The 21,994-nt window shown below is 46.8% G+C and overlaps 1 protein-coding gene across 1 annotated transcript; it reads left to right on the forward strand.

The window, feature by feature from the left end:
* The first annotated feature begins 4,464 nt into the window (after positions 1 to 4,464).
* On the forward strand, positions 4,465 to 9,678 carry LOC140121131 (uncharacterized). Its single transcript, XM_072140393.1, has 2 exons — positions 4,465 to 5,637; positions 8,937 to 9,678. Exons 1-2 carry the CDS (start codon positions 4,488 to 4,490, stop codon positions 9,527 to 9,529), a joined length of 1,743 nt encoding a protein of 580 aa, XP_071996494.1. The 5' UTR covers positions 4,465 to 4,487; the 3' UTR covers positions 9,530 to 9,678.
* Positions 9,679 to 21,994: the final 12,316 nt, after the last annotated feature.

A 21,994-nucleotide genomic window follows, 5' to 3' on the forward strand; every position in this document is an offset into this window, starting at 1 on the left:
GAGGGGAGCTGCTGCTGCAGCTGGGGGGGGGCGCAGTATGAGGGGAGCTTCTGCTGCTGCTGGGGGGGACGCAGTATGAGGGGAGCTGCTGCTGCTGCTGGGGGGGACGCAGTATGAGGGGAGCTGCTGCTGGGGGGGACACAGTATGAGGGGAGCTGCTGCTGGGGGGGAACGCAGTATGAGGGGAGCTGCTGCTGGGGGGGGGGACGCAGTATGAGGGGAGCTGCTGGGGGTGGGGCAAAAAGGCTAAGGGGGAAAAAATCTCAGCGGCGTGCTACATGCGCCATGACTTTTGTTCCTCCTCCGCCCCTCCAATGGTTGGGAGGTAGATTTCACCGCCTACTATTGACTTCAACTGGAGAGAGATTTTGGCAGCAATTTGTAGATTGTAAATTGGTATCAAAATCCAGTCCTCAGTTCTCACAGCAAGAAACATAGATGTTTTCTGCTGAGATTATTTGTGGGTAAATGGTTCTAAATTGCACCATTCCCCCCCCCCCCCCAAATTATACTGTGCATGACCAACGCGCCGCGGAGCCCCACTTACCTGGATGCGTCCTCTTCAAGATGTTGAGTGCAAGTGACGGCAGATGTCTCCGGGGCAGAAGCCTCAACATTCTATTCCCATTGTGATGTCATGTGGTGTCTGTGATGTCATGTGTCCTGTGATGTCACCACCACTAACACTGTTGTTGTATCAAGTTTAACAAAATAAAGGGAAAAAAAAATCACTTAAAACAAAATCATTCCTATAGTCTGTCCAGTACAGCAGGTACATGGAATACAATGCTGGATTTTTTGGCACAGCAGTAAATGGCGTTTCTGGGAAGGAGTTTTGTATTTCACTGTGGAATTTGATGTCTTTTCGGCGGTTACAAGTGCGACCCCCTTGACAAATTACACTGTGGCCCTGAGTTGAATAAAGGTTGTGCAGCCCTTGTTTAATGTATGATGGAAGATGACTACAGTTGCCTAGATTGGCTATTTAAGCACCGAAAACAAGGCAGTGATGATTTACCTGCATAATCAGCCACTTATTAACATTATGTATATATATATATATATATAGGCCTATTTATTCTAATGTTATACTCTTCCTCCGCTAAAAATACTTCTCAGAAAAGGTAAGACGGGTATTTTTACTCTTCTTGAACCAAGCTATTGCTACTTGGCACATTATGTGCAATCTGCTCACCTCCTTCTGCTCTATAACATGCTGCCTGCAGATACAAGAATGTGTCAAATTTTCTTTGCTCCGCCTGCTCTATACCATGCTGCCTGCAGATAGGACACTATTTACAATCTTAAAAGAAGAATGAAAAAAAATCAGGCGATACCGCTTGTGAGGCTCACTGATTATATTTGATGGTGAGCTTTGGAGAGTACTAGTTCTTTCCGTCAGACAGGATGTTATGCACGAAACCGAAAATTTACAGCAGTTTATACACACACGCACTGAAAATGGCTGACACGCATAGCCATTTTCAGTGACACGCGGCCGCCGGAGAGTTAAGTTTCATCTTCGGCTCCTACACGGCCGGGTGCAGTAGCCGGCAGGCTGAGAGATTGTCCAGCACATTGTAATAAATAGATGATGTGGAAAATCCCCATATACTGCCATACTGTAGTATATGGTAGGATCAATCACACAACCTAGGATTAAAGTACCCTAGAAGTTAAATAATTATACATATTTGTTATTTAAACTATAAATATCACAAAATTATGTTTTTTTTTGTCAAGGTGACACACCACCCGAGTTATGCTCGTTTTTTTGGCGAATTTTGACACACCAAGCTCAAAAGGTTGCCCATCACTGCACTAGACAGTGATCTGCAAAGGACATTAAAAAAAAACCTTTAAGACAACAGGATGATATATACATAGACATCTCATTTACAATATGATGTTAAGAAACAGACTAAAAACCTGTAAGGTGTGACAAGAGAGCTCCGGCTCTTATCTGCTTGTGGCCCCCGGGTCAGAGATGGGATGGGGGGGGGGGGGAGGGGGATCATGAGGCTGGCACGCGGTTATTAAGACCACTTTGCAAGGTGTTAAATCTTTGTATTAATTTATACTCCCGCACTCGGGTTATACACATCCCTAATTTATACTCGTATTCTTTCCTTTCCCTCCGTGTTTTGAAATGTCCCATTAAAACAATATTGCACAGATCTCCCGCGGCGTGGTCCTCTCTGGAGAAATGTACGGCCGCTCCTTTCCTTTTGTTTTTAATATGGGATCGGTGCAGGTCCAAGCGCTGAGGAAGTCTCCCGGCTCTCTCCCCCACATACAGGCCCGTGGTGGGACACTGGCCACACATAATAAGGTGCACGGCATTGGACTACATTCAGGAAAATATCCCCGTCATCTTATGTACCTGCTGTGCTTGTGGTACAGGTACACGGTCACCCGTGGGAATGCGCCGACACGTTCCGCGTCTGTTTTTGCAGGCAGGATGAGGCGCCATTTTCTGATGGTTACTGGAAGGAAAGGAGACGGAGGACCGGGAATTCTTCTTTTAGCCTCTTATCTTTATGAAGAATGGGTTGGAGTTCCCTGGCAATAGCACGTGGGCGCTCCAGGTATGGGCTGCAGGTGACTACTAGGGGCACTCAGGCCTCCTTTTGGGTCTCTGTATGTGAGGAATCTGTCTCTGCTGACGGATGGTGCTTTGCTCATTTGGTTGTCAGTGACTTTTGGTCGGTAGTCCAAGTGGAGAAATTGAGGCGGTAGCTCCAGGAGGTGATTATTTTCCAGGCCCGTCTTGTCTGAGCAGATACGGTTGTGACGTGTAGCGTGGCTGTATATAATGGATTGTCTGGTGTGTTTGGTGGCATGGGTGGGAGCTGTCATTTCTCGGGGAGGCTGTTCCGTCTGTTGGTCTGTGGTAATGTTGGGGCCCTGTTTTGGAATAAGATGACTGTGCATATGTGACTGTGTTGTTGTTTAGGACATAATAGCACCAGGATGAAGGACTGTAAAGCAAGCACACTTCCATGCCGGTGTATGCCTCCTCTGGCAGGGTGTGCTTATCTTTGAACATCTTGTGCCCTGCTTTGAGCGCCTCAGGTTCAACTACACAATTTTTAAGGCTTTTGGTTCCTTTAAATATTCACATATCTAATAAACCAAAAGCAAAGCAAAGCTTCCAGTCACAAGATACTAGAGAAGCTTCAGAAGAAGGCTGGATTCACACTACCGTTGCCCGGCGTACCGTAGCACTGCGGGCACATGGCAGCACGCGGGGAGAGGAGGAGGGGGAGAGCGCTGCTCACTCCCGCCCCTCTCCATAGGGATGTATGGCGCAAGGCGCGGTATGCCATGAAAAGATAGGGCAAGTCCTATCTTTTCACGGTGTACGGAGTGGTACGGTGCCGCACGTGTGAATGAGGCCGCCGAAGAAGGAGGAGGAGGAGCAGCTACAGCATCTACTACACACATGTGCTTTATTGAAAGAGCATAAGTCAAAATTCCATCCATTTGCACATACATACAGCATATACTGTGTGGCAGCACAGACCAAAACACGACATATACAATAAATTAAGATGGACACTTAGTGTTGACAGCACACAGGAGTATAATTCTCAACTGTGCCATGGAAACACTACACGGGCGCACTAAAGCTAACTAAACAGGCACTGCATTTTAATGACGGTGACGACACAGTGTAAGATCGGGAAAGGGTGTGGGGTGAATGGGGAGAGGGTAGGGGTAACACTTGCCTGAAGCTTTATTGAAAGACAGACACAGAAGGAGAGAAAGTAAGGAAGGAAAAGTGCCAAAAGTCCACTTCCTGGTTTGGTCCATTTGCATAATGTATGCATAACCCATAATCAAGCAAAGAGTGAGTGGTTTTTTGTTTTTGCCAGATATACACAGGCGTGTTTCCTAAAACACCGGATCTAAGCAAAGTCCAGCATCTTGTACTAAAGTGCAGCCATCCGGTAAAGTCCACATCTACCACACACAGGCCCTGCCACCTCCACTAACCATGGCACACTTGTTCACTGGCTACGTGGTCACTGTAGCCAACCAACAGCACATGACATTTCAATTATGGAGACAGCACCTAGTGAATTTGGGGAAGGCTGTGGGGAGAAAGGGGAGAGGGTGCGGAGTTCACAGGCCTGAAGCTTTTTTTGACATACAGACACACAGGCGGGGGAAACTAGCAAGGGGAAGTTGCTGATCTTCCACTTCCTGGTTTGCACAATTAGCATAATTCTTGTTAGCCCGTAGGCATATAGCCGTTGGGCTAGGGACTGCAGGCAGTGGGGAGGGCAGCTAAGGGTTAACTCTCTCTCCCCCCCCCCCCTTTTCAGCAGGAGTGGGTTACTGGCTACGTGACCGGGGGCAGGGCTAGTGCTAGCCACACCTGGGGGGCTGAGCTTAGGGCTTAAAAGAGGGTCAGAACTCTCACTCACCCTCTTTCAGGAATCCTTCTCGGTGGAATCATCTCCTGCAAGATCTGGACTACTATGGCTACTGATGACGCCATCCGTCATCGTCTCCGGGCTGAAGGCTCTGCCTGGTTGTCCTCCCTGCTTGCGGAGGCGCAGGCTGAAGATGCGGCGCCGTCGGCTCCCCCACCTCAGGAAGTGCGACGCTCCGGTAGGTTGTCACGGCCGCCTCAGCGCTTGTCCCCATCAGCGCAGGCGGCCGTGAGTACTTCTCTGCCCGCGGCGGCTCCGTCTCCCGCCGCGCGCACCCCAGCGCCTCCCTCCTCTCACCATCGGAACGGGGGACGCAATCCCTCTCTGTCACCGCGCCCGGAAGCGGTGAGGAGAGAGGAGTCCCCCGATTTCATCCCCCCCACTCCGGTTCCGGCCAGGGCCTCTGCAGGCCGGAGCCGGCGCCCATTAGTTAGTGTGGCAGCCGGGTCGGGGGGGGTTAATCCTCCTTCCCGCGCTGCCAGCAGAGGCTGCGTCGCCACACGCACCGCAGCCAGGAGTAGCTCCTCCATCAGACCCACTTCCCGCCACTTCCCTGCCCTAGCTTTGGCTCAAGGCCCGGGGGCAGCTGGTTTACATCTGCCCTCCCAGCCCCCGGCCTTGGCCCATAATGTACAGCCCTGGCATCCTCAGGATTTGAGTGTTAACCCCCAGCCTTCGTCCATCCTAGGGCCTACCGATCTGGATGAAGGTGCTGCCTCTGAGGAAGACATCATTGGATCGGAATTCACGCCCCTCGATCCGAACACCCTGGTCGTCCCGCCCCCCCTGGTTGCTCCGCTGATGGCCGGGGAATTGGGCACGGGGTATGTGCTGGCCCAAGGCCAGCGGCGTGCCTCTTCAGTGCGGTCTAGGGCCAGCTCTAGTTATAGCCGTCGCTCGACTTCGTCCAGGCGCCGGCGGGCTTCTCGCTCCCGGTCAGGGCGGGAAAAAAGGCGCCGCTCCCGCGGCCGCAGGTCTGCTTCACGGTCCGGATCGTCTCGGTCATCACGGCAGGCTTCCTCTGGATCATCTGGTACTCCATCTCCGAAAAGACAGCATGGTGGTAGCAGGTCCCGTGGGAGCTCGGTGAGGTCTCATCGTTCCAGCAGAGAGCAGGTGTCCGGTCCTTCAACGGCGTTGGCGATGGCAGCTCCTGGAAGGTCGTCCTCGGCTCCGAGGCCTGCATCAGCGTCTGGTGAGTCGGCCTGCTTGCAGGCGTGGGGTGGTTCGGGGTCTGATTCTGCGGTATTGTCGTCCATTAGATCCTTGTTGGGGGCGGCGCCTGGTGCGCCTACGGCCATGGCGTCGCCTCCTTCAACGGCAAAAGCTACGGTTGAGGCTTCCACGTCCACCTTCACACCGTCTTTACCGGCCTATAGGGATACGTATTTTTGTGGTGTATCCCCTCTTGGCTATCATCTCTCTGATGACACAAAAGAAAAAAATTTTCGCAACGACTACGTGGACATTTGGTCCTTAATTTCCGTGGACTCTGTGACGGTGGATAGGGAACGCCGCTTTGAGCGTGGTGTTGAGAGAAAACCTAAGGTGGCAAAGACGTTTAACAACTGGATTCAGGCTTTCTCTGTTTTGGGTTGCATCCTGACTCAGAAATTGCCTGAGAAAGCCCCTCAGCTTTTTGTTTATCTAGATGTCATTTTTAATGCGTTTAGGACCCACGGGGGTACCGCGTGGTGGAGGTACGATGAGGAGTTCAGGAGACGGCTGGCGCAGAGGTCGGATATCGGTTGGGATTCTAAAGCCACGGATGTCTGGCTACGTATAATGACCGCTCCCAAGCCCTTTCCGGCAGCCGCCTCCTCCTCCTCCTCGTCCTCAGCTCCGGCTGGTTCCCTTGGGCCGGGGGCGGCTCGCAGGTCGGGAACTTGTTGGATGTTCAATGAAGGACACTGTCGATTTTACGGGTCTTGCAAATTCAGGCACGAGTGCTCCAACTGTGGCGGGGCTCATGCCTCCCTCCGCTGTTCCCGTCCTGCGGCTGCCTCCTCGCGGTCTCTCAGTAGTGGTAAGCCAGAGGACGCCGGTTCGCGTGGAAAAGATGCTGCCATGGCTCGCTCTCTACCCCAAGAAGGCGGAGGCCGCGCTACTTAGAACGGGTTTTTCTTTTGGGTTTTTCATACCGTTCATTCCCAGCGTTGCTCCTGTTTTTGCAAAGAACTTGAAATCTGTCCTGCAGATGCCCGAAATAGCTCGAGCCAAGGTTGCCAAGGAGGTTGAGTTAGGGAGAATGTCTGGCCCTTACAGTTCCCCTCCTTTTGTTAATTTTCGGGTTTCTCCATTGGGGGTGGTTCCTAAAAAGGAGCCGGGTAAGTACAGGCTTCTACATCATTTGTCTCATCCCCAGGGATCATCGGTCAACGATGGTATTGATAAGAATTTGGTGTCTGTATCGTATGTTTCCTTTGACAAAGCTATATCGTTGGTTTGTGCCGCAGGTCCAGGGGCCCTTATGGCCAAGTCTGATATAGAGTCGGCCTTCCGGCTCTTGCCAGTGCATGCGGATTGTTTTCATTTATTGGGTTGCCAGCTGGATGATGAATTCTATTATGACATGTGTTTGCCCATGGGTTGTTCCATCTCCTGTTATTACTTCGAAGTCTTCAGTACTTTCCTGGAGTGGGTTTTGAAGTTTGAAACGTCCTCCTCGCTGGTGACCCATTATTTGGATGACTTTCTTTTTGTGGGCCCGCGTGATTCAGGTCACTGCGCAGGCTTGTTGTCTTCATTTCGTTTTTTGTCCCAGCAGTTCGGGGTACCCTTGTCAGCTGAAAAGACGGAGGGTCCATGTACGATCTTGTCCTTTTTAGGGATAGAAATTGATTCCATTGCAATGGAATTCCGGCTTCCTAAGGATAAATTGTTAAAGTTACGCTCAGCGATAACAGCCTGTCTTGCGGCCCGGAAGGCATCTCTACAGCAGGTTCAGTCGTTGATGGGGTTGCTAGTTTTTGCGTGTCGCATTATGCCTATGGGTAGGGTTTTTTCACGTAGACTTTCCTTGGCTACTGCTGGAGTCCGTGTCGCACATCATCGCATTCGTATGACCAAAGGTATCAAGGCTGATCTACGGGTTTGGGATTCTTTTCTAGCTGATTATAACGGGCGTACTTGCTGGAGAGAAAAGGAGATCTCCAGCCCTGATTTGCAGTTGTTTTCTGACGCGGCGGGATCGGTAGGCTTTGGGGTTATTTTAGGCACGGCATGGTGTGCGGAAAGTTGGCCGCCGCATTGGCATGAGCGGGGTTGGTGCGGGAACCTGGCTTTGTTAGAACTTTTTCCTATTGTGGTGGCGGTTGAGCTGTGGGGTAAGATTATGGCGAACAAGGCGGTAGTTTTTTGGTCTGACAACATGAGTGTGGTCCATGCGGTGAATAGCATTTCTTCTTCCTCACTACCGGTGTTGTGTTTGTTGAGACGTCTTGTGTTACGTTGCCTACAGTGGAATATTGTTTTTAGAGCTCGTCATGTGCCAGGGGTGGAGAACAGCATCGCTGACGCTCTTTCACGTTTTAATTGGCAGGTTTTTCGATCCCTTTGCCCTTTGGCGGATGCGGAAGGGACTCCGTGCCCGGGTTCCCTGTGGTCCACTCTGGAAGTCAACTTCGGGCCTTAGTTCAGTCGTCTCTTGCTCCGTCTACTTGGACAGCACATGGTAAAGCTTGGGCGGAATGGTCTGTAGTAGCCGGGGCGGTGGATTTTTCGTCTGATGCAAGGGTTCGCTTGGACATTACCTTGCGTTATTTGGAAGGGTTAAGGGATAGGGGTGTATCGGGGCTGTGTGCGCAGCGTCGGTTAGCAGGCATAGCATTTTTCTTTAAATTGCATGGGTGGGTGGATGTGACCCAGTGTTTTTTCATAAAACAGGTTATCAAGGGCTGGAAGAAGGATTCGGTTCGACGGGAATCCCGCCGTCCTGTTTCTTATTCGGTCCTGTTGCGACTGCTTGCGGTCCTGGACACGGTCTGTCGAGATGGTTTTGAGGTTAAGTTGGTCAGTGCAGCTTTTGTCACGGCGTTTTTTGGGGCTTTGCGGATTTCGGAATTGGTCCCTCCTAGTGCTAATAAACCAGGGGGGTTGTTGTTTGAGGATGTTTCAGTGTCTTGTGGTGGCTTGCGTTTGCGTATACGTCGTTCTAAGAGAGACGTATTTGGGCGAGGTTGCTGGGTGTCACTGCGTCTGGCGGTTAGTAATTTTTTAGCGATCAGGGTTGGGGGGGTTCAATTTTTCTCCCATGCTGATAGTTCCCCGCTTACACGTTTCCAATTTACGGTTTTGTTTAAAAAAGCGCTGGCGGCTGCCGGGTTTCCTCCTGGGGAATTTGGCACGCATTCTTTTAGGATTGGCGCTGCGACTACTGCGAGTGAGCTTGGCCTTTCTGATGCCGAGGTGCAAAGAATTGGGCGTTGGAGGTCTGAATGTTTTGCTGGTTATATTCGCCCTGACTTGCTTATTAACTGATTTTGTTCATTTTAGATTCCCGCCCGACGGTATGGATCCTTGGGCATTCGTTCATTTACTGGGCCGAGCAGAGGGCTATGGTTCGTCCTGGAGGAAGGTCCCTTGGCTTTTTTGACGCCGACGTCCGCTGGAGAGGAATCAGAGGCCTGCGCTGGATGCAGGCACTGCCTGAGGTGGTGGACATTAGCAGATATTCCGTCTCACCCTCCATTCTGGTTCTGCATCTTGGGGGTAACGACCTGTGTTCTGTTCGGTTTGGGGAGTTGGTCCCGTTGATACAGTCGGACCTGGAGAGGTTTTCTTCCTTTTTCTCCAGGTTCGTACTAGTATGGTCAGAGATCATTCCTAGGGCAATTTGGGAAGGGGCCAGGGACGGGGCCGGTATAGAAAGGAGTAGGAGGTTGTTGAACACTAAAGTTTCCCGTTTTGTTCGTGAAAGGGGTGGTGTGGTAGTTCGACACAGGGAGTTGGAGGGGGATAGTCGGGGCTTGTTGCTGCCTGATGGTGTACATCTCACGGATATTGGGATGGATATTTTCCTGTCTGGTCTTCAGGATGGGATTGAGAGGGCAATGTCCCTTCTGGTGGGGGGTCGGAGGGACATGTAGGTTTGCATGTCCTCCTCCGTGGCGGTTGTACAGAAGGGGGTGAGGACCTACATGCCCTCTAACGAGGCTGGCATTTCAGGTGCCCCGTTAATTATGTTCCTTTTTGTTAAAAGTTAAAAAAAGAAGTTACTACTCTATGAGTAGGTGTTTAAATGGTTAAAGTATTTTAATAAAGCTGTGGCCGACTCCCTGTTGTCACTCCACATGTTTTAAAGATATTTCCGTGTCTGTGTTTACTCTGGAAAGGGGGGTATGGTGGGTGGCTATAGTTTGTTATATGCATGCAGTCATGGAGACAGCACCTAGTGAATTTGGGGAAGGCTGTGGGGAGAAAGGGGAGAGGGTGCAGAGTTCACAGGCCTGAAGCTTTTTTTGACATACAGACACACAGGCGGGGGAAACTAGCAAGGGGAAGTTGCTGATCTTCTACTTCCTGGTTTGCACAATTAGCATAATTCATGCGAAATCCACAATCCCCGTTGCAAAAGTCCAAAACTAGTCCAAAAGACAGGCTTTCGGTGGGAGCCGGATAGGGGGCAGTGCTGGGACTCGCCCCGAGGAAGGTGCTGAGCTCCAGGGGGATCATCCCTGCTCACAGTAGGGGGTCTATCAAGTTGGAGATGGTCTGCCCTGCTCTCATTGGGTTTATGCAGTTAAGATAGAGACTTGTGCTTCTGCAGTGTTGTTGTTGGTGGTGGGGGTTGTGTAGTTATCTCTGATGTTATCCTCCTTGCATGAGAAGAAAGAAAGGGATTTCCACCATGGGTATCATTCTCTTCTTCTTTATTGTTTATAGGTCATTTCATAATCCTGCAGACTGCAGCGGTCATCTTGTCCCAGGTGAAGCGCCTCCTGGTGTAGCACATGGCATTCATATAACAGTTGATAAAGAGCCCAGCTACGTGGATATCCTTATAATGGCGCAGGTGCCCTGCAACAGTCCGTAAAGAACGGCACGGTACGGTACGGTACGTCATGGTGTTGCAGGAGGTCCTGCGCTGTATCAAAAAGAGGAGCCAGGGAGCCACAATAAAAGTGGGAGGGTAGCATTAAAGAGGGTGCATTATATGTTGCCTTATGGGTTATTATATGGAGATGGGGTAAGGAACCGAAGCCACTGGTCCGCAGGCACATGGTATTGCTGACAAGGTTTTCAAAGGTAAGCAAGAAAGTGTCCAAGTCAGTACCTTTATCCAGCAACCATGTCCGCAGCTTTGGGACATAGCTCTCTGGCAACACTGCAGCAGATGGTTGTAGCTAGCGTACCTGCAGCTCGTGTTCACCATTCAGTTTTGCTCGCTCCCACCGTTCTGCAGCCTCTGCTCGCTCACACCGTTCTGCAGCAGCCATGAAGGTTTCATATGCAGCACGGTAGGCACATCCACTGTATTAGCCATAGATGTCCAGTAGATGAAGATCCCGCCTCTAGGCATTCATCTTGAAATGTTCACAATATTTTGAGTCTCGGTGGGTAAACACCCCAGCCCTCCTGCTCTATAACATCCTGCCTGCATATAGAAAACCAAGATAAGCAAGATAGAGCTGCTGGTTGAGGGCTCATTTCTCCAGCAGGCAGCACCCGCTTTTCCTCCTCTCCACCTGCGCTCCAGCGGTCATAGCACCGCATCTCATCTCTATTTCTACTTATACCTTGCAATCCGTGCCTGACGAAGGTCTGATTTTATAAGACCGTAACGTTGCAAAATAATAATTTTTGTTGGATTGCTATACTGTTTATTCTGGATTAAATAAGTTCTCCTCAATTTTTGACCTATACGGTCTCTGTATATATGGTGTAGTAACCTACTTGTGCACCCATATACTCCGAAACATCGAGTGACGTGTATTTTTTCCAAGAGCTGCCGGGTAAGCTGCATTCCACTACCACACTACCGCCAAGTGGCTGAAATGGGGTATTACTTGAATCTATTTAGATGTCTGTAAGTTGCAAGGGTTACAAGTTGGATTTACAACTTATAGTTTTATGTTGTATGATTGTTACATTATGTATCTTCCTTAGGTTTTCACAAGCTTTCAAAGGCTGCCAAACCAGAGTGCAGAGTGTCTAGACAGGCCAAACCTAAAAATATAGGATCTGTCTAGAGCTCTGGTTCTTTGGCTTGAGATTTGTGCTGTGAACACACTGCCAAATTGTATGGCGATTGTCGTGCTGCTAATGCAGCAGAGCCGATCTGGCTCCAAAGGAGATTCTTCCCAGTGAAGCTGACCACTGGTCCACGCTAACATTTTTTATGGTCACAGCCAGACCACCTACAGCCTTGCTAGCCTGAAAACAAGGGAGCCATCACCAGCTAAAAGATGTTGTTTAAGAATCTCATAAATATCATCTGCCGGAGGAGATGGACACCTAAACCGGGAGTGCCGGCCGAAGATACCTTCTACACACGCGGCCTCCCCCTCTTCCAGCTTTACCTTGCCGGCCCAGATGGCTGCGGAAGAGGAGCTTACATCAGAACCCCAGGCTTCCGGGACACCTCCGGCCTAGCCGCCAACATAGCCGGCCACTCAGGGTTCTAGTTCCTGCTGTCAGCCCTGGTAGGGATATTGCAATAGGACACTGTTGGTGGTGGATGCGAAAAGAAGGCCAGGGTGCACTACTCCGGCTTCAATGAGTCATTGCAGAGGCCCGTGGAGCACCATAGAGGAGTCTGATGTGTCTTATTGGAGAGCCCCATTTGGTGAATACAGATACGCACACATCCAGAAAAGTCTTGAGGGCATCTGCGATGTTGACTACTACAGTCTAAAGCAGGGGTCTCAAACTCAATTTACCTGGGGGCCGCTGGAGGTAGATTCTGGGTAAGGCTGGGCCGCATCAAGTTTTCCACACAAAATGCGCTTACAAAATATCATTATTCAGATTCAAATGTCATGGCGTCTCCCAGCGCAAGGAAAGCCCTGAGCTGGGAGACGTGTTTTCTCTATGAACGCGTCCTGTGCACCGAGGGGTCCCAAGCTCCTACCGCACTGAGCCCAGTCAGGGGCTCAGTGCGAAATTTGATAATATGTTCAATGATATCATTTTTAGGACTGTACGACCTTTTGATCACTTTTTATAGATTTTTTTATATTTTTCAAAATGGCAAAAAAGTGCCATTTTCGACTTTGGGCGCTATTTTCCGTAACGGGGTAAAACGCATTGTAAAAAACGTTATTATATTTTGATAGATCGGGCATTTTCGGACGCGTCGATACCTAATGTGTTTATGATTTTTACTGTTTATTTATATTTATGTCAGTTCTAGGGAAAGGGGGGTGATTTGAAATTTAATTTTTTTTTATTCTAATTTTTTTTTTAAAAACTTTTTTTTATTTTTATTTATACTATTTTTCAGACTCCCTAGGGTTCTTTAACCCTAGGTTGTCTGATCGATCCTACCATATACTGCCATACTACAGTATGGCAGTATAAGGGGATTTTCCTCCTCATTCATTACAATGTGCTATCAGCACATTGTAATGAAGGGGTTAAAACGAAATAGCCTCGGGTCTTCGGAAGACCCGAGGCTACCATGGAGACGGATCGCCGCCCCCCGATGACGTCACGGGGAGCGGCGATCCCAGGTAAGATGGCGGCGCCCATGCGCCGCTATCTGTTTGAGGCTGTCGGCAGCTTTGCCGGCAGCCCACGCTGTAAAAACACCCGCGATCGGTGCTAGCACCGATCGCGGGTGTTACCAGTAAGCCTTTGCTGCAATATGCAGCAAAGACTTACCGCCTATGGAGAGGGCTCAGCCCGTGAGCCCTCTCCATGCAGCGCGACCCGACCGCCGCCGTGAATACACGGCGGGCGGTGCTTTTCCAAGTGGGGGCCGCAAAATGTTGTCCCGCGGGCCGCAGTTGGCCCGCGGGCCGCGAGTTTGAGACCCCTGATGTAGATTGTGTGTGACAGTAGCTGTATGTGCATGTAGATTGTGTGTGACAGTAGCTCTGTGTGCATGTAGATCATGGGTCAGAAGTTGTGTGTGCATGTAGATCATGGGTCAGAAGTTGTGTGTGCATGTAGATCGTGGGTCAGAAGTTGTGTGTGCATGTAGATCATGGGTCAGAAGTTGTGTGTGCATGTAGATCATGGGTCAGAAGTTGTGTGTGCATGTAGATTGTGTGTGACAGTAGCTGTGTGTGAATGTAGATCGTGGGTCAGAAGTTGTGTGTGCATGGAGATCATGGGTCAGAAGTTGTGTGTGCATGGAGATCATGGGTCAGAAGTTGTGTGTGCATGTAGATTGTGTGCGACAGTAGCTGTGTGTGCATGTAGATCGTGGGTCAGAAGTTGTGTGTGCATGTAGATCATGGGTCAGAAGTTGTGTGTGCATGTAGATCATGGGTCAGAAGTTGTGTGTGCATGTAGATCATGGGTCAGAAGTTGTGTGTGCATGTAGATCATGGGTCAGAAGTTGTGTGTGCATGTAGATCATGGGTCAGAAGTTGTGTGTGCATGTAGATCGTGGGTCAGAAGTTGTGTGTGCATGTAGATCGTGGGTCAGAAGTTGTGTGTGCATGTAGATCATGGGTCAGAAGTTGTGTGTGCATGTAGATCATGGGTCAGAAGTTGTGTGTGCATGTAGATCATGGGTCAGAAGTTGTGTGTGCATGTAGATTGTGTGCGACAGTAGCTGTGAGTGCACGGATCATGAGAACAGGGACCCGTAGTACCACAAATGACATGCTTACTGATGCTCCATTCATTGTGTATAGCACTGATGGAGATAGCCGAGAACGGCGCTCAGGTATCTCTGCCAGTGCCACAGAGATGAGACTAGCAGCAGGAAGCATGTGTGACCAGTTGTTCTTTCAATACAACGAATCCCATTCTTGATCTGCAGAGGTCTCAATTGAATAGTTGCACTAAGCATAGTTTATAACTATACTTGACCTGACATGGGTGGGGTGCTTGGGGGCGTCTTTCTATAGTTCGCCTCAGGCAGCAGAGAGGCTAGGTTCACCCCTGGGCGGTCCTGACCAGAGTCACGGTATACAGAGACAGAGTGGCACCAGGGAGGGTAGGTGTAACATTAATATTTTATGCTTTTTTTAGCTATTGCAGCAGCCCTGAGTAACAAATGCACCGCAGGTCAATATAATATCTGCTCAGAAAATGTACACAGGGCGTGGAGGGAATTTGTTCAAATATCACTCTGCAGGTTGAACACCTATCATAAAAGGATTTTGCAGGACTAAGGGATTGGGGCCTATTCTTATTATATGCCATCAATATTTGTTCCGTCAGTTTGATTTAATACTTAAACCCCCTCAGCAGAACAATGGCAGAGGGGGTCTCCAAGCCTTTATAGCTCTCCTTTATCTGTGACTGTGCCCATTATATTATCTTTTAGTAAAAAAAAAAACCTGTGAGCAGTTTGAGCCTTAACCCCTGAAAAGGCTCTAATGACCAGGAAATTTTTAGCGAATTTTTGCACGTGGCGTTTTTTTAATTTTTTTTGTGTGTGCTACCTTAATTTTAATTTAATTTTTTTTTATTCGGGACACATAGACCTAGTTAAAATGTATTAAAAGTTTTTTCAATTTTAGTTTCATTTAGGGTTAAAAGTGGAAAGAATGCTTTTTTTTTTGTTATTAATCGTATATATTTTTTTTCAATTTCCAAATTATCTCAAAATGAGCATTAATAATGAATTCCCTATTTTATTTTGGTGGTTTAGATATATAATATGTATAGTCTCGGGCAAGAAATGTCTTTTGTAATGGGGGATTTTTTTTAAAAAATTATATTGGGAAATGCGAAAGTATTTTTATGAATATTTATGAATTTTTTTTTGTGTTTTTACTTTATATATCCCCTATGGCAGTGGTGGCGAACCTATGGCACTAGTGCCAGAGGTGGCACTCTGACCCCTTTCTGTGGGCACCCAGGTCAACGCCCCAGAATGAAGTTCACCAGACAGAACTCAAAGAATCTTCCTGCAGAATCTTCCTACAATGATAGACAAATTTGCCCTCCTCCTTTCACATGTGTTGGTGTCTTTAGGAGGCTGAACGATTGAAAGTTGTCAAAGAACAAGGAGAATCACTTTCTAAATTTCTGCGCTGGCACTTTGCAATAAATACGTGGCTTTTTGTTAAAGTTTGGGCACTCAGGCTCTAAAAGGTTCGCCATCACTGCCCTATGAGGTCATAAAAGACCCCTGGTGGGACATCTTCACAGTTTTTTTTTTTTTTTTTTACAAATTTACAAGTTTTCCCCTGTAACTGGGCATCTATGAGAGCCCCAGTTACAGGGAAAAACGACCCTCCATGAGGGCTGGTGCTGATCAGAGCTACTTCAGCGCAATGCAGTGAGGAGTAGAGAAGGGAGAAAAGGTAATACATTTTATCTCCCTTCTCCGTAGAGTCTCTAAGTGTCTCTGAGACCCGGAGTCCCGGTCCTGCTCTGGCGTCTAAAGACATCACTGCAGACTTTGGACCTGTGCCCCATGATGTCTAAAGCCAGGGGGCGGCCCGAAACAAGTTTTAAACTAAATCTACCACTTTGACCGTGTAGTCTATTCACACCCTCCCATGCAGCAGTTCCCAAAACCCGAACTCTCGCGCATGCGCATTCTCATCAACAGCCATGTGCGTGATACAACCGGCTGCATGATATAGGTGACACGGACATATACGCAAGACTCTCCAGACTCTCCCGGCTCTCCAGAACTACGGAATGGGAGAGTGTAGATTCCCTGCAAAGTGCACCTCCCAGCACCTTCACCAATTCCAGTTTTCACGCATCCTTTTATAAGTGCTGCTCCACAGATTCCTGGCACAGTTAAAAAATTTTTCCCTAGACCCCACTGGTTCGGAGCAATCAGTGCTAGTGTTAGTTGGCACAATAAACTATCAGGCTTTGTACTGTCAGGTGGGTGGTCCCACATGATCAGCTTCAGCCTTAGGGTGGTGTCACCCGTGGCAATTTGAACCCCTTTTTAGTCATGCGTTTTCAGCCCATTAAAAAAGCGCATCCATTTTTGTCCATTTTCCCAATTATCTTAATTAAAAACATACAATTATCTTAATTTTTAAAAAACATGCGTTTTTTTTTTAGCGGACTGAAAACGCATGACTAAAAACGGATTCAAAACGCCACGTGTGACTGCCCACTTGAACCTAATTAGCATAGTAACAGCACTGATTGCTCAGGAGCGGTAGGGGCCAGAGAAAAAGTTCCAACTGTACTGGAAGCCAGCAAACCATACACTATAATGAATGGAGATTAAGAGTTGGTGGAGGTAGAGAATCAGTTTGGGGGTCTTTCTTTTTGCAAGACTAATCATGTTTTTGATGATGTAATGTTTGGGTGCCTACAACTATATCTGGAAGAAATAATTTTTTTCCTACATTCGAATTTTCTTTTTAAATTCGAAATAACATACGGTAGTTTACTTATTCTATTACAATTACGGTGATGCCAAACTTATGTTGTTGTTTGTGGTCTTGTATTTTGCAGGATGAGCTGTATTTTTTGTTTGGTACATATGGGTGCATGGGTACATATGACTTTTTTTTTTCTTTTTATTTCAATTTTTTGTGTTTGAAAGAGACCAAACATTCTACATGCCTGTAAGTGTTTTGTGGCTTTTTTTCTTAGAGCACTCACCAAGTGGGATAAATCATTTGTTAATCTTTTATTATACAAAATATCCACATTTTGAAAATTTTATTTTTTACCTTTTTATATGGTAAAATTGGGTATTTTTGGGGTATTTATATATTTTTTTCTGGTGCCATTAGGGGCATGGCAGCTAGTCAAGTCTTTTAATGAAGTTACGGCGATAAGTAGATAATGTGATCACAGTGTATGCGCAGATTAGGTCATGGGGGATGATATGTGTGAAGACATTCCTGTGGGTGAGGAATCATCGCATCTCTTTTTCTTTCTGGAAAGGTCTGAATAATGAGTAGTCCTGAGCAGCGACACGTGAGTCATTACATAACACTTATTCAGCTGAGATAAGTCATAAACCATCGAAAAATTCCCTCTGTGCAGGAAAAACTTGGTGACTCACTGCTTCACCTGCATTGCTTCAAATCCTAAGGTTAATCCCTTTCACTCACTTAAAGGAACAGTCCACCCTATGATGGTTTCTGTATTGTCCTAATGCTGTGAGGAGGACAACTCTTATAACTTTACTTATTGCATGACATCATATGGGCTGTACAAAATTGTTTAAAGGCATAGTAATCCTAGGCTACATTCACACAAACGTATGGGGGACGTATATACGGCCCCCATACACGGCTATAGGTGCACCGCACCGCACGGTACCGTTCCGTAGCTGGGAGAAAGATAGGATAGGGTAGGCAGCCTCTTCTCCCCGGCGCCGATGTGTGCCCACCGTACTACGGTACAGCGGGCATAAATCGCGTGAATGTAGCCATAGTGTGTAAACTTTGCAGAAATGAATAAAAATGCCTTCACATTTCTATGTCACTTGGCAAATTTCAATAATTTTGGGAAACCTAATTGACCTAAAACGGGAATGGTTATTTCTGATTTCTGTATATGTGTCTTTTTATAGTGTGTGTAAACTTGTTTTTTGGCTGTAGATAGAGGTGACAATTACAGTGCACCGCCGGCTAGCAGAGATGGTTCTGGCTCGTCCTGTTATACTGTGCTGAAGCATCATGAGATATCAACCAACCAGAGAAGAAGAACCAATAATCAAGGAGTCTGAAAAGTGATATAGTCAGGATGGGTTGCAGGGAGTTAAAGAGGCGCTTATACTGGAGTCGACCACCTCTTCCAAGAGTTATAATCTGCTGGCAGTGAGAAATACCCTGTATACACACTATTATTTCTCTCCATTATGCCATTTCCAAGATTTTCACATTTAACCTGTGCTCATGGACCTCTGCTGCCTAGATCACATCCTTCTTCTTCCAGTGTCTCCCCATACGTCTTAAAAGACTAAACTCCTGCTTACCTGGTGTAGACGGAATGGTCCAGGTGCTAAGGACACACCCCAGGTGTTCCAACTGCTTCATTAGCATACGGATTACAATAGGAATTTCTTGCAGCATAACAGAGAAATACCTTATATACTCGAGTATAAGCCTAGTTTTTCAGCACAAAAATATGTACTGAAAACCCAAACTCGGCTTATACTCGAGTAAACAAAATGAAGGTTTTACCAGGTTTTTGTGGTAAAATTTGGGGCCTCGGCTTATACTTGGGTCGGCTTATACTCGAGTATATACGGTAATAAGAAATTGGTGACATTCTTAGAAAAGGTCATCTGTATCAGACCAGTCCATTTGGATGTCCTCACCTTCTACAGAGGTGGATGCCATATAAAGATGGATACAAGAGTAAGAAACAAAGACCATGCTGACCTGGGGGAATAAGGGCACCGCTATGCAGAGACTTGTGAGGGGCCGGAATAATTATCATAGTAACAAGGAGGGGGCAGACGAGAATTTCCTTAAAATAACTGTTTATTCAGACAACTCCATTATACCTCACAGTCAGATCTGTATCAAAAACCAAACCCTTATACAGGCAGTCCCCGGGTTACGTACAAGATAGGTTCCATAGGTTTGCTCTTAAGTTGAATTTGTATGTAAGTCGAAACTGTATATTTTATAAATGTAGTTCCAGACAAAAAAATGTTTGCCCCACTGACGACAGAAATTTCAAACTTTTTTGCTGTAATGGGACCAAGGATTATGAATAAAGCTTCATTACAGATGCCTTACAGCTGATCATTGCAGTCTGGGACTATAGTAACATCCAGAGATATTCACCAGAGGTCACAGTGGGCAGAGGGGTGATTCTTTAACTAGGGGTCGTCTGTAAGTCGGGTGTCCTTAAGTAGGGAGCTGCCTGTATGTCCAAATATATCAACTAAGCAACTTTGAAAATAGTCTTAAAGTAAAATCTATAATATTTCTATAGGTTTTACTTTAAATATCCTCTAATTCTGAAAGGAAATCTACCATCAAAATCCATCATAATAAACCAGGGACTTATCAATTTTAAAATTAAGATAATGAGTCTGAAGGGCTCTGGGGCCGTTACCAGAACCCCTCCATAGGCTGTTACACTATGCACTTTCCTCCTCCCACTGTGTGAGATTACAGCAGACAGAGGGAGGGAGATTACACAGTGTAACAGCCTGTGAAGCCACAGCATGGAGTAGCTCAGAATTTTAAATGTTGATTGTAGAAGGAAGGAGGCCATGGATGAGAAATATAAGAAGATCACCACAGTCCCGGTGCCTGCATCTATGTGTAAGTGTCCCTGGTTTATAATTTTGGATTTTGATGCAAGATTGCCTTTAATAATTAAATGGGGGTTTTCGTGGGGATAGAATAATTTGAGCATTGGTGTACCACAACCCCTCCTCTCCACGCACGCTACAAACAGCTGTCATCAATGGTAAAAGCACCCTAAAAGAGCAAGAAGGGGAAAGATAAATGACAATGCAAAGGGCAGGATCAGACTACAAAAGATGTTGTAGTCTGTTACCATAGAAACAGAATTGAGCAAAAGAGCTGTAGACACATTATAGTAGTCTGTAATCAAGATTATTTTGAAGTTGCTTAATTTTTTTGTTGATACTTTGGAAGTTTTTGAAGGTGGACATTGCCTTTAAAAGAGCAGTTTCATCCAAACATCCACATTTCATTTGACAGGATAAAACATATGGCTGCTCTTAACACGGCTGTCTGTAAAGTGTCACTTACAGATATAGGTAAAAACGTCAGTCATGTCCATCTTGAAAAATATATTTTATTTTGGGAAAAAAAAAAATGTCTTAGTTCCTGGAAATTGATGGTCAAGAAAATAATATTAGTGGTGTTTGAGGAGTGTCCCCAGGCATGGTTCCATACATTAGTAGTGGCAGTGCCTGGTATTGCAGCTCAGTCCCATTCACATGAGTAGGACAAAGCTGTAGTGAACGGAGATACAGGCAGAAATGTTATAAAGCAGTAACCTGATAACCAATGAAGGGGGCGCAAAGTAGCCGATTAATTTGGGAGCTGATAGTTGTATCCCAAAAATACTGGCAAGCTTTATGGTTTGCTCAATTTACATCAGTAGTACAACAAGGCAGAGTGCAGGTGCCGAAATTCGACTGGTCTGCGACTTTCTTAGAAAAAATCATGATTGGTTCTAGTCCATAGAGGAAGGATAAGGGGTAATGTAGACCCCAAATACCAGAAATTAGGGATGTTACTTCCAGACAAAATATTTTCCTTCTGTTTGAACTTGCATTGGTTTCCATATTCATGGTGTTTGTGAGGGGTATGGAGAATAAGTGTCAAACATTTGGGAGGTTTTGTAAAAATTGAGGCCATAGATGGTCCTCCAAGTATCAGTGATCTATGATGCTGCAGGTCCCTGCACCCTGATATAGTGATTTCTGAGCTGTGGTCCGTAGTGGGTGCAGGGACTCCCATGATAGAGATGTTTGGAGTCGTCAGGGCAGCAATCAGCCCACGTGATTATGACATTTACAACGTTGAAATACTTGTATATTATATCAATAGAAGACAGGTCTCTTAACATCTCAGATCTGTGTATATAATCCTTAAAGGGCATTTACCACCAGGTTGAAGGATTGTATGCAAATGAGCCTGAGGGACTCCAGGCTCCATAGGTGTTAATGGAGACTGCAGACCTTCAGGCTCATTTGCATACAATCCTGCATCCTGGTGGTAGATGTCCTTTAAGGAAATTGTAAATGAAGAGGTCCTCCCCCTCTAATTCTGTCCAGATTTTCATCCCCACCATCCATGTGCTGGTCATGTGTATTGAGAAGATGACCTGCATTAAACTAACACTTCCAAATACAACTTTTGACATCCCAAAATTCCTACCACTAAAGGTGGTCCACATTGAATATTTCCAAGCAATAATCCATCACAAGTCAGGCAACCACGTTGGATTATTAGGAATAGGATTCCATTTCATATCCCAGAATAAGAATAAAGGCAGCACCTTTGGCGATGGGGCGGTTGTAAAATTTAGCCTTATATCATTGCTAAAGGGATACACCAGGATCTATAGCGTCTGGATGAGTGGTGTGGGCCCTTTTATTACTAGCCAAACACAGTGCCGTGCATTGTATAGTGGCTGTGCTCGGTATTTCAGCCATGACCCATTCACTTGAATAGAGCGGAGCGGTAAACAGGCCATGTAACCCAAGGATAAATAGTAACAAGTGGTTACAGAAGTGGTCTGTAAGGGTCTATTGTGGATGCTGGTGCTTTTCTAAAGCTATGTTATCAATAATGAAATCCTGGAATACATTTATAAATTATACCCTAACCACAGAATAGGGGATAACAAGCTAATAGGTGGGCGTCCTGCTGCCCCACCTATTATTGCGATCGGGTTCTACGGATCGCTGTTTGTTCTGTTCTCCTCATCATGGGGCTTCCAGTAGTAGGACCCTCAACGATCAGATTATAATCTCCAGTGAACAGAGGAGAACGCAC

The sequence above is a fragment of the Engystomops pustulosus genome, chromosome 3 (assembly GCF_040894005.1).
Source record: "Engystomops pustulosus chromosome 3, aEngPut4.maternal, whole genome shotgun sequence".
NCBI classification, from domain to species: Eukaryota; Metazoa; Chordata; class Amphibia; order Anura; family Leptodactylidae; genus Engystomops; species Engystomops pustulosus.

Bases quoted from the DNA above. Each gene is read 5' to 3' on its own strand.
- LOC140121131 (XM_072140393.1), top strand. From the start codon at position 4,488: ATGGCTACTGATGACGCCATCCGTCATCGTCTCCGGGCTGAAGGCTCT. The intron at 5,638-8,936 runs GTGAGTCGGCCT...TGTTCATTTTAG, and splicing joins GAGGCCTGCATCAGCGTCTG to ATTCCCGCCCGACGGTATGG.